This window comes from Alligator mississippiensis, chromosome 2 (assembly GCF_030867095.1).
Source record: "Alligator mississippiensis isolate rAllMis1 chromosome 2, rAllMis1, whole genome shotgun sequence".
Lineage (NCBI taxonomy): Eukaryota > Metazoa > Chordata > Crocodylia > Alligatoridae > Alligator > Alligator mississippiensis.
In genome coordinates, this window is record NC_081825.1 from 7,768,191 (window position 1) to 7,783,459 (window position 15,269).

Here is a 15,269-nt window from a genome sequence, read left to right on the forward strand (position 1 = left end):
GTGAGGGAAGGATGGAAAGTAGCTGGTGGGTGGACAGACTCACAGGCAGGGTATCCAGTCACAGAGAGGCACTTTTACCCCAAAACCTGACCTGTGATCTCCAGCCCCAAGTGTGTCATCCTGCTCACTGGGAACGTGTACAGACATTCACATTCCTGGGCTGTTCCCAGGTTATTTGTCTCCCAGAGTGGCCATTTTTGCTCTGGGAGAAAAACCCCGAATTTCTGTACACTTGTGATTTCTACTGGGAGAACAGAGACTCTCCCAGGAGAAAATGAATGTCTGTAGGTGGCTTTGGTCTTTGATTAGTATAGAAAATGCTGGGGCAGATCAGTAGTGCAAGGTACCATGTAATACATCTATGCTCCTGCTGAGACCGAACTGCTCTGCTGTGTGTCATAAGCCCTGTACGGCTAACAGCTGTCTCAAGTGGTAGAAGCTGGTGCTGTGGACACAGGAGGATACAAGGTCTATCCCTGTTACTGCCGGACCAGGAAGCTCCTCAGTGGCTTCAAACTCCGATTACAGTATTGTAACCACATGAAACACTGTCTGCTTCGCAGCACTACAGAGGAACATTAGCGTGAAAGGTGAATGGCGGCCTGGTCTCACTTGGCTTGATTTGCTAGAATGAACACATTGACACAGTGAACAAAACACCCCTTTTACTGTTCAGCCTGATCAGTCTCTCTGGCAGGACTGAGCCGCATTTGGACGAGAGAGGATTAGCAAGCACTCACATTGAATTCCTCTCGGAAGAGCTTATTGTCGTCTGCCATTCGCCGGTTAATCTCCTCTTCCAATTTATCGACAGGCAGCGGCGGGTATTTCCTGTTGGTGCTGGGAGACCGGGCCAGCAGTGGCATGCTCTGGGGCTCTGCAAGATCACACATGCACAACACTGTTTACTTCTTCACTCACAAAGCTGGGAAACAGGTTCTTCTAAGACCACTGGTTTTTTTTTGACAATTTTGCCTCTCTGAGGTAGCACTGATTTAGTCTGCTGATTCTATGTGGTCTGCTGTGCACAGGATCTCTGAGTGCTTTGCAGACATTAATGAAGCCTTTCAGTATCCCAGGGGGAGTGATCTTTGGGTATCATTCTCTTCCTTTTACAAAACCATGATGCTGCGGGGCAGAGCTACATTTTCAATTTAGGATGTCATAAGTCACTTAAATTCATACTTTGCCCCTATCCATGTAGCTATGCTGATTTTACATGCACACACTTTTCCTGCGCAGATTTTCTTATACCAGTGTCAGAGTGACTTTTCCAAAAGAAGCCTCTTGGTGCAACTATACAGGTGCACACGTGGGGATTGAATCAGCATAGTGTGCCAGTCTGCATTCATACCTTAACTTACACCAGTTTAACACTGACACAAAGAAGGTCTTAGATATTAAAAGGCTGATTTTCAAGCTTATTGCACTACTAAAAGTAGTTAAGGTATGGCAGAGATGGGCTCTGTATAAAATCTTACATAGAATACAGAAGTGAAAAGCACTCATTTCAGCTCTAATGTGCCTAAATATAGGATTAGGTGGCTAACTTCAGGTTCCCGCTAGGTAAGTTTTGGCCCAAAGTCACAAATCAAATCATCCGCAGGGCCAGGAGAAAAGCCAGGCATCTTGGTTCACAGGTCCCTTAAAAGGGACTTGCAGAGGCTTTTGAACATTTGGGCTTGTGTGTTTCTGTGTCCCAATGATGGACAAAGAAGCAAAAAGACTTTTAAAGACAAAAACAGGGTTTTTTTTTCTTGCTTTAACCTTTAATATTAGTAATGTCAACTCTGACACTGGGTTTGCTGAATGGCCTTACAACTCTCATCAGGGTTTTTTCCCCACACTTACTCTTAAATGGAAGCAATGGAGAGTAGTTGGATCTTTAGCAAAGATGCATTTTCTCCAAAACATTCATTTCCACTGAAGTTAATCAGATTTTAGCAAAACAAAGAGCAGCTTTAAACAGTGTAACTATTAGAGCTGGCAAAATATTTTTCATCATAATGTTTTTAGGGAAAATGATTTTTCAGGTCAATTAAATTAGACATGTAAACCCAAATTTTGCTAAAAAATGCTGATGTTGTCAAAATTGTTTTTGTTCAGCACCAAAATATTTAAAAATAACTTTTTTTTAAATAATTTCCACAAAAAAAATACAAATAACATTTTAGTTTTCCACCAAATGTTATATGGAAGAATAAAATAGTTTTCTGATCAACGGCAGCACCAATGACTTTCTTCCCTTCCAGATGTCCAGTTTTCAATTTACTAATTCTAATGGTGCCCTCATTCCATTAGCTCTCCAGAACTAGTGGAGAGTGGGAAAACCTTTTCTTTGAAATGATTTCAAGCAACTGCCCACAAAACCATGGATCCTACAAAGAATGAGGTGCACACTTTACAGGCTACAAGTCATTTGCCCGTGGGACTCTTCATGATATGTAAATTAAGCACAAGGTCTTCTAGTGCTCCCATGACAAAAAGAGTGCATGCGAGTCAATTGTGCGTGCATTTCTTTTCAAGATCAGAGCTAAGTTGATACCTTGTGGCTGAGAGTGAGAATAGAAGATATTTTGAGTGTGAAAGGAAACCAGCTCTCTCGAACACCGTTCTGAGGAGAGCTTTAAGGCAAACAGCAGCGGGGAAAAATTAGATTTGGTGTCTCATCTTCTCCCCAACTTACCCCATGGGATATAAGGAGGGCTGGAAAGGGCAATTATCATTGGTATAAGTATTGCAATAGTGTTTACAGGACCAAACAAAACGGGAGTCCAGCACACTATGCACCATATTGGTGTTCTGTTCCCCATTACAGACTGAGATCAAGTCGTCCCTTAACTTCCTCTGTGTTAAGCTAAACTGATTGAGTTCTTTGAATCTTTTATAACAAACCCTGACCACTTCAATAGCAAGATCTGAATGTAAGATTTTCAGGCCTGCTTGAGCTAAACGATAACATCTTCCCATATTTTGCTGATTCAGTAAGCCGTCTTGTGAATCAGCCACTCAGGGAGACAAAACCACAGGTTCTCCAGGTGGTTACACCCTCAAACGAGACTCACCTGTATCATCTGTTCGGCCGTTGGACAAACGGAAGGAGTTGGAATGGCTCCCAGCTTGCTTGTATTTTTTGAACCTAAAGAAGAGTTCAGAAAATTACCACTGGAACATAAGGATCAGCCAAAATGGATTTATTTGTAGGATAAATGCCCCCAAGTCTGGTCTAAACTCCACAGTGATTTTTAACCCTCTCTAAAGCTTTGGCAGGGAATCAAAGTCGTTTTGAGGTCTTGTGCACAGCAGTATCCCCTCAGTCATACAGCAACGAGTTTTCTCCATCCATGGAGCTGTTATTGCAGTCACACAGGGTTTCAGTTAGGGCACCCTTTGACCCAAGATTCATGGCCCTCAGATCTGGAGGAAGTAGGATGTTTCCCATTTTACAGATGGGAAAACTCAAGCACCTGGGGGTCAAGGACAGAAACTCAGTGGCAGAGCTAACAAAAGTCCCCAGGAGGGCCTGCCTCCTATGCCTCTCCCCAGAGAACTAGCTCATGTGTCTACTGATTAACAGCAGATTGTCCCCCAGGGAAGCAGGTGTCTGCTCCAGGCCACACAGTGAACCCCAAATTCAGCATTTCATCCTGTTCCTTCCCTTTAGTTGTGCACCAGCTCTCACTGTACTTTACAGCAGATGTTTTGGGCATCAACGCAATGCTGTGGGATACTCTCGTGGGACCCATTTAGAAGTGTAAGAGCAAAGTCAGCCAACATAGGGTGGTGATCTTTCTGGAAGCCAGCTGCTGCCTCCTAAGAACAGTTGCAAGGATGCAGCATCCCCCTTTCTGGAGTTTTCATGAACTCACTATCATTTGCCTCACCTGCACTTAGATACTACGGTGATGGTAGCTATAGAAAACCCTAGAAGAGATCTGGACCCCACCTCCACGACAGGACACTCCAGAGATGCGTGTTTTATGGCCTGATGCAGCAAAGCTCTTAAACACACATGGTTAAATCTCCCCTCATCCAGCAATATGTTTAACCACATGCTTTTAATTTCAAGCACATGCTTAACCCACTGCCCTGAAGCTAAGGGTTTTGCTGAATCATGGCCTGTAAGTGGTGGGGAAGAAAGCAGGTAATGCTTCATAGGGGCTAGGAAGTTGTCTGATGCTCCAGGTGGCCAGGGCTCAACGGCAAAGCTCCCACTGACCCCCTGGTGCTGGTCTGGCCCAACACCAAGTAATAACATGGACTTTTCCACCAACAAAGGAAATTGCATTTTTTTAATTTACTAAACACTGCAGCGACTATGTACAATGCTTACTGCCAGTGAGCAAACACTTCCTCCCGGCTGCTGAGCTCTGCATTCAGGGCTGGGGACCACTTACAGAGGCTGTGATTCAGAAAAAGGCCAAACAATTGCTCCGATCCTTTAAAAACCTCCGCATGGAATGTCTGCTGCTCTATACATGCAGCACCGGTGTCACCTTGTCCTGCTAATAAGCTACCCTCGCAGATCATCTTTCAGTCTGAAGATTCCCAAAGCTCTTTGCAAACCAGACTGGCCACTTTCTCCCACCACAGAAATGCAGCTGCCTGACACAGAAAGCACAGCTGGTTAAAGGCCTGAGGCAAAGCCCACTGAAGTCAGCAGAGAGAATCCCACTGGTTTCACTGGGCTCTGGATCGGGATTGTGGAAGTTGAGATGGAAATGAAAAAGTGTCACATTCAGCTGTAAATGTAGAAGGGAATTGAATAGGCTGAATGCAGCTTTCTGCATTTCAATCAGGACACTAAGTTAACATGTTATTTTTGCACAAAAAAAAATACCATGTAATTTTTAATGACACAAGCAGTCAGGTTCTTGGTTTATCCACCAGCCACAGTAATAGAGGTATTGTTCTCAGACCCACATGTTCTTAGCTTGGATATTCTGTCCATCTGTGGGTTGTTGGATATGGCAGGATCTCAATCTCAGTAATGACAATGATGATTATAGTGCATCCCCAGCAGCATAGCACACCCCTCCACATGAGGAACTGGCTTCATATTGATTTAGAATAAAGAGCATCACCTACCAAGTCACCAGCACATCTCCTGCACTGTCTAGGACAGGGTGTCAAATATACTGGATGCAGCCCACCGAGATGTTCTGCTGGTAGTCTGGGCTACAAGACACTGAGGCATGGCTTGCATCCCAGACCTGTGCCACTACCTGCTCTCCAACCTCCTGTCACCATCAACCACCCAGACTCCTGCTGCTACCCACCCCAAGACGTGCATACTGCCTGGCCACAGACCTGTGCTGCCACCCACCACTGCTGTTGCCAGCCCCACAGATCTGGCCCAGGAGGAGACCCCAGGGTCCAGATGCAGCCTGGAGCCCAGGATGAGTTTGACACTGCTGGTCTAGGATGGGGGAGGGCAACCTTTTTGGGATGTGTGCCATGAGGTAAGTCCCACACCCAAATGCTGCTCCAATCCCCTTTCCTTGTCCCAACCTACTGGTCTGCTTCCTGCTTCCTGCCCTGTCTACTGCTACCTTTCCTGCTCCCTCCTACGTCTGCTGCATGCCACATACAGAGGCTGCCCATACCAGTTGTGGCACATGTGCGGTAGGTTAACCACCCCTGTTCTAGAATGTCTTCCTTCCAAGCACTGGACAACCCAACCCCTTTGCTTAGGGAACAGAGTGAAGGGCCCGGGCTAGCAAAGGCCCAAGATTAAACCTACGTGCTCATTAACGCCAATCACAAGGCTGAAAACACATCCTTATTATCGAGCAGGAAATGTCTGTGTACAAGCGTTTCTTACCTTAACATGTATAGCACGATGATAATAAATACTATGACTAGCAGAGAAGATAGGGCTACCATGACAGCTATAATTGGAGTCTCATCTGAAATAAAGAACAGGAACATAATTATAAGAAATCAGCAGTTACCAGCAATAACATTTCACAGATCAGATCCCTCTACAAGTACTGGCCTAAAGACAATCCAATTGTTTAATAAGATGGAGTCCCACAGAACAGACAGACACGAACTATAAAAACAGTGCTACTGATCTCGTACAGACCATAATTTGACACATCAGACTATAACCCAGAGGTGGGCAATTATTTCAGGTGGAGGGCTGCTTAAAGACTTCTGGTGAGTTGTCGAGGGCGATAAGGTGCCCCTCCCCGATTGCCATCTTGCCCACCTCCTAACCCCTGACCTTTGACACCAGAAGTCCGTCAGTCCATCTATCCACCTCCCGTCCCCACCCCGGTCCTCCTCCCTCCTTGGAAGTACTTCTCTTGGGAGGGAGGGTTTCATCATCGCCAGGTGTATGATCATTACCATATCTGTTTGATAATTTCAACCCTTGTATGCTATAGAATAGATAATACTAAAAGCTTTCAAAACATACAATAATTTTTGAGGCAGCTAATTGATGCAGCATATGCAAAACCCAAGTCACTCTTGGGGATTCTTAACTGACTTTCAGGTTTGCCATTAGTGCTTTCTTACGGCTGCTGGCCTCAGAATAATGAAATGCTTCAACTTTGATGACCCAATTCTCACTCATTCCCTGGAGGCTTCTAGTGAGCAATATAAAGTAAAGATGACGACTTATTTGCATACTTATTGGCATACTTATTTTTCTAGCATACGATAGTTTTTCAGAAAGTATGATAGTTAGAGCTTCCCATATGATCATTTCATATTTAAGACCTGGCAATGTTGGAGGGGTTTGCCACCTTGGAACCAGAAAACAACCCCAAATCATATACTAAAAATCAAACATCTACTATAACATACTTTATTTCAAAAAATATTTTTGTCCTGATTTGTGTTTGCATAGTGTATATAGAGGTGATTGCACAATAGCTCAAAATAAAGTCTTACTCTTTTATATTGTGCATCTGTGTGTGGGGCGGGGAGGGGGGGTTGGGTGGGCTGGGAAGTGTTGTGGGGGGGTGAGAGGGTGTGGGAGGAGTTTGTGTGGGTGGGTGTGGGGTTTGTGGGTGCCCTCCCCCAGCCGCCAGTGGCAGCAGCAGGCCCTTGGGGCACTCCGAGCCAGTGGCAGGCAGAGTCCCCTGGCGGTGCACAGCTCTGCCTGAATCCCAGGAGCTGCATGGAGGCACAGATCCGGCCTGTCCAGGATCTGGCCTGGCCTGGCCTGCTGGCACACACCTTTGAAACAGAGCAAACTGGTTCCGTGCCAGGATGTAGGGCTCCCAGCACTCCAGTGGGGAGCCGCACGTGGAGACATGAAGCCACCCCAGCCCGACGGTGCGTGGACCGGGAGCTACGGGGAGTCACATGACACCAGGCCAGGCAGGGTCCATGCTGCCATATGCGGGTGCCTGCTAGAGTGCTGGAAGCCCCATGTGGAGTCATGTAGCTGGTCCGGCCTGATGGTGCGTGGCTCCCACCTGCAGTGCCAGGAGCCCCATGTGCTGGCACAGAACCAGCCTGGTTTGCTTTGAAGGCATGTGCCAGTGGGTCGGGCTGGGCAGGCTCCCTGCTGCCACGTGCAGCTCCCGGGATTCAGCCGGAGCCGCACAATGCCCGGGGGCTCTGCCTGCAGTGGGTCAGGAGCACTCTGAGGGCCCACAGCCTGCTGCTGTCGTTGCCAGCAGAAGCTGTGTGCCATGGCGTGGGGCCCATACCCAGCCACAAACCCCACCCCACCTACCTCTCCCCCTCCTACAGATGGGAGCTCCCCTCCCCACTCACCAGCTGTCCAGTCATGCGCCATCGTGCTTGGTGCCTTTACATGGGGCTCCCAGCTGAAATGCTGGGAGCCCCACGGAGGTGGATGCACAGAGCCCGCCCGGTCCAATGGCATGCAACCTCTGAAAGCGCTCATCTCCCGCCAGCTTCAGAAGGGCAGCCGCGGGCTGGTAATAATGGCTTTTTTGGAGGGGCCTGGTGGTCTGAACAGAATGACATAGTGGGCCATATTTTGCCCTCCCCTGCTATAATCCATAGGAACAATCTGGATGGTCTTCCAGTCCCAGTGCAACCCCAGATTCCCTGAAAGTCATCTACCAGACAACTGGACCCAGGCAGCGCAAAATGCTCCCAGCAGCAGAGGGAGGAGAGGCCCGAGCGATGTAGATATTTTGTACATCTCCCCTTCCTCTCTACGTGCATTAGAAAGGCAATGTGGATGAGTTGCCATGCTGAGATTACAATCCAGAGGGGAGCCAAGGGTTTGGTTCAAGAGCCATCTCCATCTCCCATTTCCTGAGTTGGAGAGGCCTGAACCTAACCCCGAGGTCTGATGCCATGGATGCTGGGAAGAAAGGTGGAATCCAAACCCAAACTCTTTCAGAAGACAGCACAATTTGGCCCCTAATAGCATGTGACCTGCAAGCTGTAACACTGAGCTAGGTTTGGATGTGTGTCTCTGTTTCTCTCCTTCCGCAGATATTTGATTTATAGAGAGTGCGATTCCAGACAACCCCCAGTACATGTTGCAGCTCTTAACACCTGCAGGCTATTAGCTACAAACTTGATTTAGATGTGAGCTCGCACACACAACACGCGTGCGCTTTTAAAGGGCAGACGCTGTGAGATTCCTTTGCAAACACACTGTAGATTAATGCACATGAAAGACTCCTTTCCTTTGGGACATGCAACAGTTTTGACAAGGAAGCTGCTTGTGGCTTGCTTTGGAGAGCTGCTGCAATGGCGGTTAGTGCTAGCAACCTATATGGAGAGAGACAGGAAGCCTGACAAAGTCAAACAGACTGCAAAGCAGCCCTGAAGGGCAAATACTCTGCATTTGCAATGAGCCAGAGGAAGCCAGGGTGTCTGTGATATCAGCTGGAAGAACAGCATAGCTTTCTCCTCTCTGTCTCTCTCAATAAACCCACGTCCTTCCCAGAGTCCCACCCCTCTCTCCTCCCTCTACATGCAGCCCCATCCCACACCCAGTTCTGTATTCTGGTCCACATCCCTCCATCATTACATCTAATCCATTGTTTCAAACTCATGAGGTTGCTTTGCATGCACTGAAATACTGGTAACAGATACATCTGATTTTTGGGGTCCTGACTCATGAGGCTCCAAGGTTGTTTCTGAAACAATAAAGGCAGAACGCTTTCCCTTACTTTCAACAAAAGACAAGATTCCCAAGCAATCCCATGACTCCAGAACCTGATGCTTTAAGAGAAGCACCAACTACCCTGACACACAATCAAGTCACTGATGCTGGTGACACCGTCCTCTGGAGCAGGTCTTACTTCCTGCCCTATTCTAGATTTGTGTCTCTCCACATTTCCCTTTGGTCTCCTACCCCCAGCCCATCGGTTCATATCTGGCTCAGTCTGCCAGCTACATAAACTGTTCTACATGAACCATCTTGTCTGAGCATCTTCAGCCACTCATCTCCGACTGCAAGATAACTCTCCTCCTCAGCAAGGCCATCGCAGGGATGGGGACACTGAGGCACAGGAGCTGAAGTCACCTGCCCAGTGTCACACAGCAGGCAAACAACTAAGCCCAGAATAGGAGCCACATCTCCTGAGTCCCAACCTAGTGCTCTTGCTAGAGCACATTGCCAGTAAACAACAGTCATTTTTCCAAGCATTAATGGATGGTGTATGTCAGAGCCCTGTCCCGATGTCTACCTGATCCCCCGCGGGACAGGAGGCAGTGTTGGGCTCAGGAAGACCAGCCTCTTTCAGGGCTTATGGAGGTTGTGCAAGCGAGGAAGCAGAGAATCCATTCCAGCCCGACTGCTGGCTGTGCAATGTAGTGGGAACAGGATCTGACCAACGAAGGGCCTTGGCTTTGACCTTTGCTACCTGCCCCCCCAACAAGCACTGAATTATGATTATTGGATCACTTCATTTGTGTCCGTTGGGAATGTAGCCCCAGTAAGAGACCGAGCTCATGACCACCCTCCCTGCCCCCCGAGAGCAAGCGTTCCCCATGGCTGCGGCAGCAGCATCTGTTGGCAGGCAGTTGGTGCGAGGAGTGATTAATGGGCAGGGCTCTGACAAGGGTGCGTCTGGCAGCAGGATGTGGGGAGCCTGGGGTTTTTCACAGCTTTCCTTTCCACACATCTGGCCTGAGGAGTTGGAGCATTTCCTCCGCAGCCATTAACCACCGTCTTGCTGCCCAGCCCACCGGCAAAACCCCAGGAAGGAAGCACACTGGAGCGCTCCCTAGCTGCTTCCCCAGCCCAGAGAGAAGAGCCAGCTCCTGCTCCCACTGAGGTCAAAGGCGGGGGGGCTTTACACAAGGATTAGTGATTTTCTAGGGCCTGGGGAAGGGCTCAAGTCACTTCTCTACCCCACACCTTGTGTGGCCCTGGACAAATCACTTGGGCCTGGATCCTCAAAGGTATCAAGCTGCTGCCGCCTGTGTCTCATTCAACGGGCCTCAGCCTCATGGTGTCTCATGTGCAGAAGGGGCACGGTGGTTCCCCATCCCTAGGAGGTGCTGTGAGGCTGAACACCCTGAGAAGCAAAGCTCCCGTAGTGACGGGAAGCAGACGAACCATAGTGCTAGCACCGACTCACATGCAGCAAAAGGCAGTGGCTGCCCCCAGGAGCTCCCCACCTCTGCAGCCAAGACAAACGGGTGGAAGGAAAAATGCTCGCCATCCTCACTGTACAGAGAGGAAGTGAAGCACAGAGGGACAAAGGGCCAGAAACTCAAGCAAGAGCAGCCCATGAGGACTGGGCAACCTCGTTCTACAGCACCGGGACCAGGCTGGGCAGGGAACCCGGTAGAGGTAACATCCGCACCCGCTTCCTCGGCTGTGCCTCCGAGACCGGCCATGCTCTTTGCCGGTGCCACGCAGGCTGCAGGGTGGATCTGTGCTCGGTCTTGTTTGCTTCCCTGCACAATCTCCCTCGCAGTCACATTTTCGAGGAAAACAAGAAACCACAATAAAAACAGTCAGTTGAGACACACCGAGGAGGGGGTTTTTTTTCCGTGCAAAATCCCAGTGAAAGGATAAACAACGAAACGAGGTGCTCCGAGGCTCCACCCGCTGCCCTTGCTTTTCCAACACCCGCAGCCTGCAGCAGACAGCGTGGCTGGGTGGGGTGTGGGAAGAGGGAAAATAAACCAGGTGCGTTCTGCTTGGATATTTTGATTTAAAAGGACATGTTGACTTTAGAAGTCAGCACAGGCCAGCAGGGGCCAAAATCAACAGCAACCCATCACTGTCAAGAAATCCCAAGGAAAGAAAAAAAAAGGCAAGAGCCATCGCGGCTGTGTCATTAAGCTGTTTGCACTGGCTCCATCCCTCACTGATCCTAACACAGCTTCATTGTTAACGTGAGCTGTTTGCCTTTTGTCAGCACCTCGGAGAAGGTGTTTGAAAGCGCAAAAGGATTACACATGTGCAAATACATGGTCATATTATCTGCATACATTATGGCAAAGATGGCAACAGTTGCAGTCAATGTGCCCCCAGCTAAATGAAATCCAGCCCTGGGCACAGGGCCAGCGCAAGGCCCGGGCACCGCTGAAATCCATCCAGTCCAGAGCAGCTGACTCAAGTCCCAGATTTCCAGAGGAAACTTGGGATTTATTCACAGTATTTTGCTGGGGCACATTTAGACACAGCAAGGAGAATTTACCTTAGATGGTTAAGTTCCTTTCAGTTTAGCCCATTTCTATTCGACCAAACTACTCGAGACCAGGCCTCCAGCGCGCAAGGCACTGTACACAGAGCAGAGACAGTTCTTGCTTCCAAAGAGCAGGACAGACAAAGTGGGAGAGAAGAGAACGATCACTACCTCCATTTTACAACTGGGGAACTGAGAAGATGACAACTGGTCCACAGTCGCACTGAATTAGCGTGTAGCTGAGCAGGAACCAAACCCAGCTTTCGCAGGCCACGGCTTTCACTCCAAGAACATCCTTTCTCTGAGTCAGGAGCTCCGGACAAAAAATTTAAGGAAGGCTTCTCTCTGCAGTCCTTGCAAATACAGAGTGGGAAGGGTGTGCACACCAGCGGCATCCCTGAAACTCATCCACCTTCAAAGGAATGACACTTCCTCCAGGGATGTCTTTGACAATTCATGAATTAACACTGATGAGGCAATTAAGTGATTAACAGTCAAAGTGCTGGGGAAAGAATTAAAGGGGGGGGGGGTTTGCTTTAAAAAAGGGGAGCCTGGTTCAACTCATGTTTTCTCTGCGTCTAGGTCTGGTTTTAGACTCCCTGTCCCGCCATGTACCCATCTATAACCATGTACAAGGCCAGCAAAGAAAAGCTCTTTGCATCCTAGTAAACACAGCCGTGTCTGATTTTAAGCTCTGCTGGGCAGTGCTGGTTAATTAATAGGTCTGCATCCTGTGTTCTTCTTGCAGACATGCCAGCACGGGCATCCCAGGCAGTCAGAAGGGCTAGACTTGAATCAGACAAAGTAGACAGGTGCCATGCCTAGCCTGGGGAGGAATGTGGCGCAGCCTGGTAGAGGAGGCTAGCGCTAGACTGCAGACACACACACACTTGTCCAGTCCCCAGCTGGCTGCCAGATGGGAACTGCAGACTGCAGATACCACCTGGACTTCAGGGCTTGGGGGCTAGAAGGGGGAAAGGGTTGGCAGCAGGGGAAAGCGTGCCATGGTTATTATTAACAATTACAACAGGTACAGCAGTCCTTGGTGCTGATGGCAGGGGAGCAAAGCAGGATTTTCGGCTTCATGCTGAGGCTGGCAGTCTTTATGCAGAGCTCCGTTAGTCGAAACGGCGGCCTTCAGGATACCGGGAGTAGTGTTTTGAGAGATTCATTTTCTCCTCTCCCCAAACCCATCCAGGAGGAGTCCTGTCTCCCCCACTGCTCCTACCTCTCTGTCACAAGCCAGGACAGCCTACCTACAACCAGGAGCCACATGCCCCCCAAGTGCCACCAGTCCCTGCTTTTTGTTGGCTTGAAGTCAGAGGCTCCTAGATCCCAGACTTTTCTCCACTGCGGCCTGTCCCTGCTACAATCACAACCCAAAATGGACACATGGGTGAGATTCATCTGTCCATGGGTGCGACCTGCAGAGTTGAACTCCCCCAACTCAAGGGCATTTGTGCCTGCAAACTCAGTCTCTATACTGAGCCACCTATGACGCAGGCTGGGGCAGCAGGTATGGGATTAGGGTTCAAAATTGCTTCAATGAATACGCATCTGCGGGAAAGAAAGCCCTTGCATTGCCCTCAGTGGAATCCCCTCCTGAGCTGCACCCAGGGTTTTCCCCTGGTCTCTGTCCCTGTCCAAGGCTGAGCTGGCTACAGATCCTGCTAGCCACAGCTCCTGAGCCATGGCCTAGCACTGCTGCCACCATCTCACTCATCCCACCACATGCCCACATGGCCCCATGCCCTGAAGATGGCACCCCCAGCTCTGGCTCCCAGCTGCCAGGGCACTTAGGGAAGGAAGGCAACTCACCTGGCTCAACCAGTGGGGGTGCATGATCTGGGACAGCATCCCCACAGCCTGGCCTGCTCCCAGCTTAGATTTTCAAGCTTGGGAGCAGAAAGGTCCTACATTCATTCTGCCTGGTTTTCATCAGACCTGAACCAAGTCAAACCAAAAGCCAAGCAGAGAGACTTCCCCATCCCTTGACGTCTTAAAATCAAGACTGGAAGTTTTCTGGAAGATGTGCATTAGTCAACCAAGTTCCTGGACTGGACAGCAGATACATGATTGACCCAGATCTAGTCAGACTAGATCTATGATTTCAGTAACTTGTACAACGGTGCACAGTGAGTCAGAGAGCAACTGATCTCATTAAGAACCCAGGACTGGACTCCTCGTACTCTGCTCTCACTACCAAACAGCATCTCTTTGTACAGACCATCACAAAATGGTGTGTGTGCGCACAGTTGTGCACCCCTGCCCCCCACACACTCGCACAATCTTCAGTTGGGGGGAACTACAACTACTCAACTTTGTGTCAACAAGAGTCCCTGTCTTGCTAACACTGAAGGAGATGATCCTCCTGCCTGGGTGAAAGCAGCCGTGGGTGTTCAGCCAGGAGGTGGTATTTTATATTTTTATAATTTCACACAACGTACAGCCAGAAGGCCCTCACTAGCTCACCAGAAAGCCCGCATGTCTAGGGCATGAAGTTTCACCCAAATATCCTGTATCAAACCCAAATATTTCAGTTAAGCCAAGCATTTTAGGTCTTCAAAAACACTAATAGTAACCCACAGGTAGAAAATGGGAGCAATGAAGGCAGCAGCAGAGTCCAGGACCCTGCAGGGAAGGAAGCTGATTTGGTAGGACATGTCCACATGAACCTAGCAGGTGTCCTATAGCTGGGAGGGCCAAGCCTTCAGTGAGGTGTCAGATCTTTAAAAAGTGAATTAACAAATGAATTTATTTTTATTTCTTCATTTATGCAATATATATGCTACCCTTCCCAACAAAGGCTCGGGGTGGCTTACAGTAAGAGAAGAGGACAACTTCAGAAGGCAATGAGAATATCAAAAACAGACCCATTGAACAATATCTCAGCCTAGCTTCATTTGCCAAATGCCTACCCAAATAGGAAGGTCTTAAAGTGCCCCAAAAAGACGTCGGAGCTTGGGCTCTGGCAGGCCTCGAGAGGGAGGGGCTTCCAGAGCCGAGCAACAAATGAGATCAACCTCCCCAGCATTTTGCCACAAAAACTTGACATACTGATAGCTCTTGCAGGAGGTTGTTTTCAGCTAACCTTAGGGATCACAAGGAGGCATAAAGGAGAAGGTGATACTTTAGCTTAAATAGGGCCCCAACTATTCAGGGCCTTAGGTTAAAACCAGCACCTTGAATTGTGCCTGAAAGCTACTGGGAGCCTGTACAGACACTGGAGGACAAGAGCTATGTGCTTCTCGCTCTACCTGCTTTTCAGCCAGGGAACAAAGCATAAGTAAATAGCCCTTGCATGGCCACAGGGCTTTAAATGGAAAGCCCTAGTCAGGGAGAAGAGGGGCTGTCAAACTAAGGAGCAACTCTTCTAGCCAACTTCACCCAGCGCCCTCCCCAAAGAGGAAGACAAGGTTTTTTAACTGGCCTGCCAGCTTCTCATTGGCGAGAGACTCCTCCTGGTTCCCACAGGTCCTGAGGACAAAGTCTCTGTTTGTAGCTCAGGCAGAGAGGGATGTTCTGCTTTCCTGCCTTGGAGATGTGTCAAGGGCAGGAAGGCCCCACTGACCTTGACCTCACCACAGTGCCCTGTACTACAGAGGAATGAGAAACCCCAATCTGACCAGCTGAGAAATTCCTTCCTGACCCCAGATCAGGTCCTCAGCATGACCT

General features: G+C 49.0%; 1 protein-coding gene across 4 annotated transcripts in view; it reads right to left on the reverse strand.

The window, feature by feature from the left end:
• PTPRA (protein tyrosine phosphatase receptor type A) overlaps nt 1-15,269 on the reverse strand; it is a 197,588-nt gene that overhangs the window by 26,228 nt on the left and 156,091 nt on the right. For all 4 annotated transcript variants that reach the window (XM_014597121.3, XM_019495652.2, XM_059721432.1 and 1 more), the window contains 3 exons: nt 5,825-5,909; nt 3,066-3,139; nt 741-877 (listed from right to left, as the gene is read on the reverse strand). In XM_014597121.3, the coding sequence (XP_014452607.1) occupies nt 741-877; nt 3,066-3,139; nt 5,825-5,909 (296 nt within the window). The remainder of the gene's footprint in view (nt 1-740; nt 878-3,065; nt 3,140-5,824; nt 5,910-15,269) is intronic.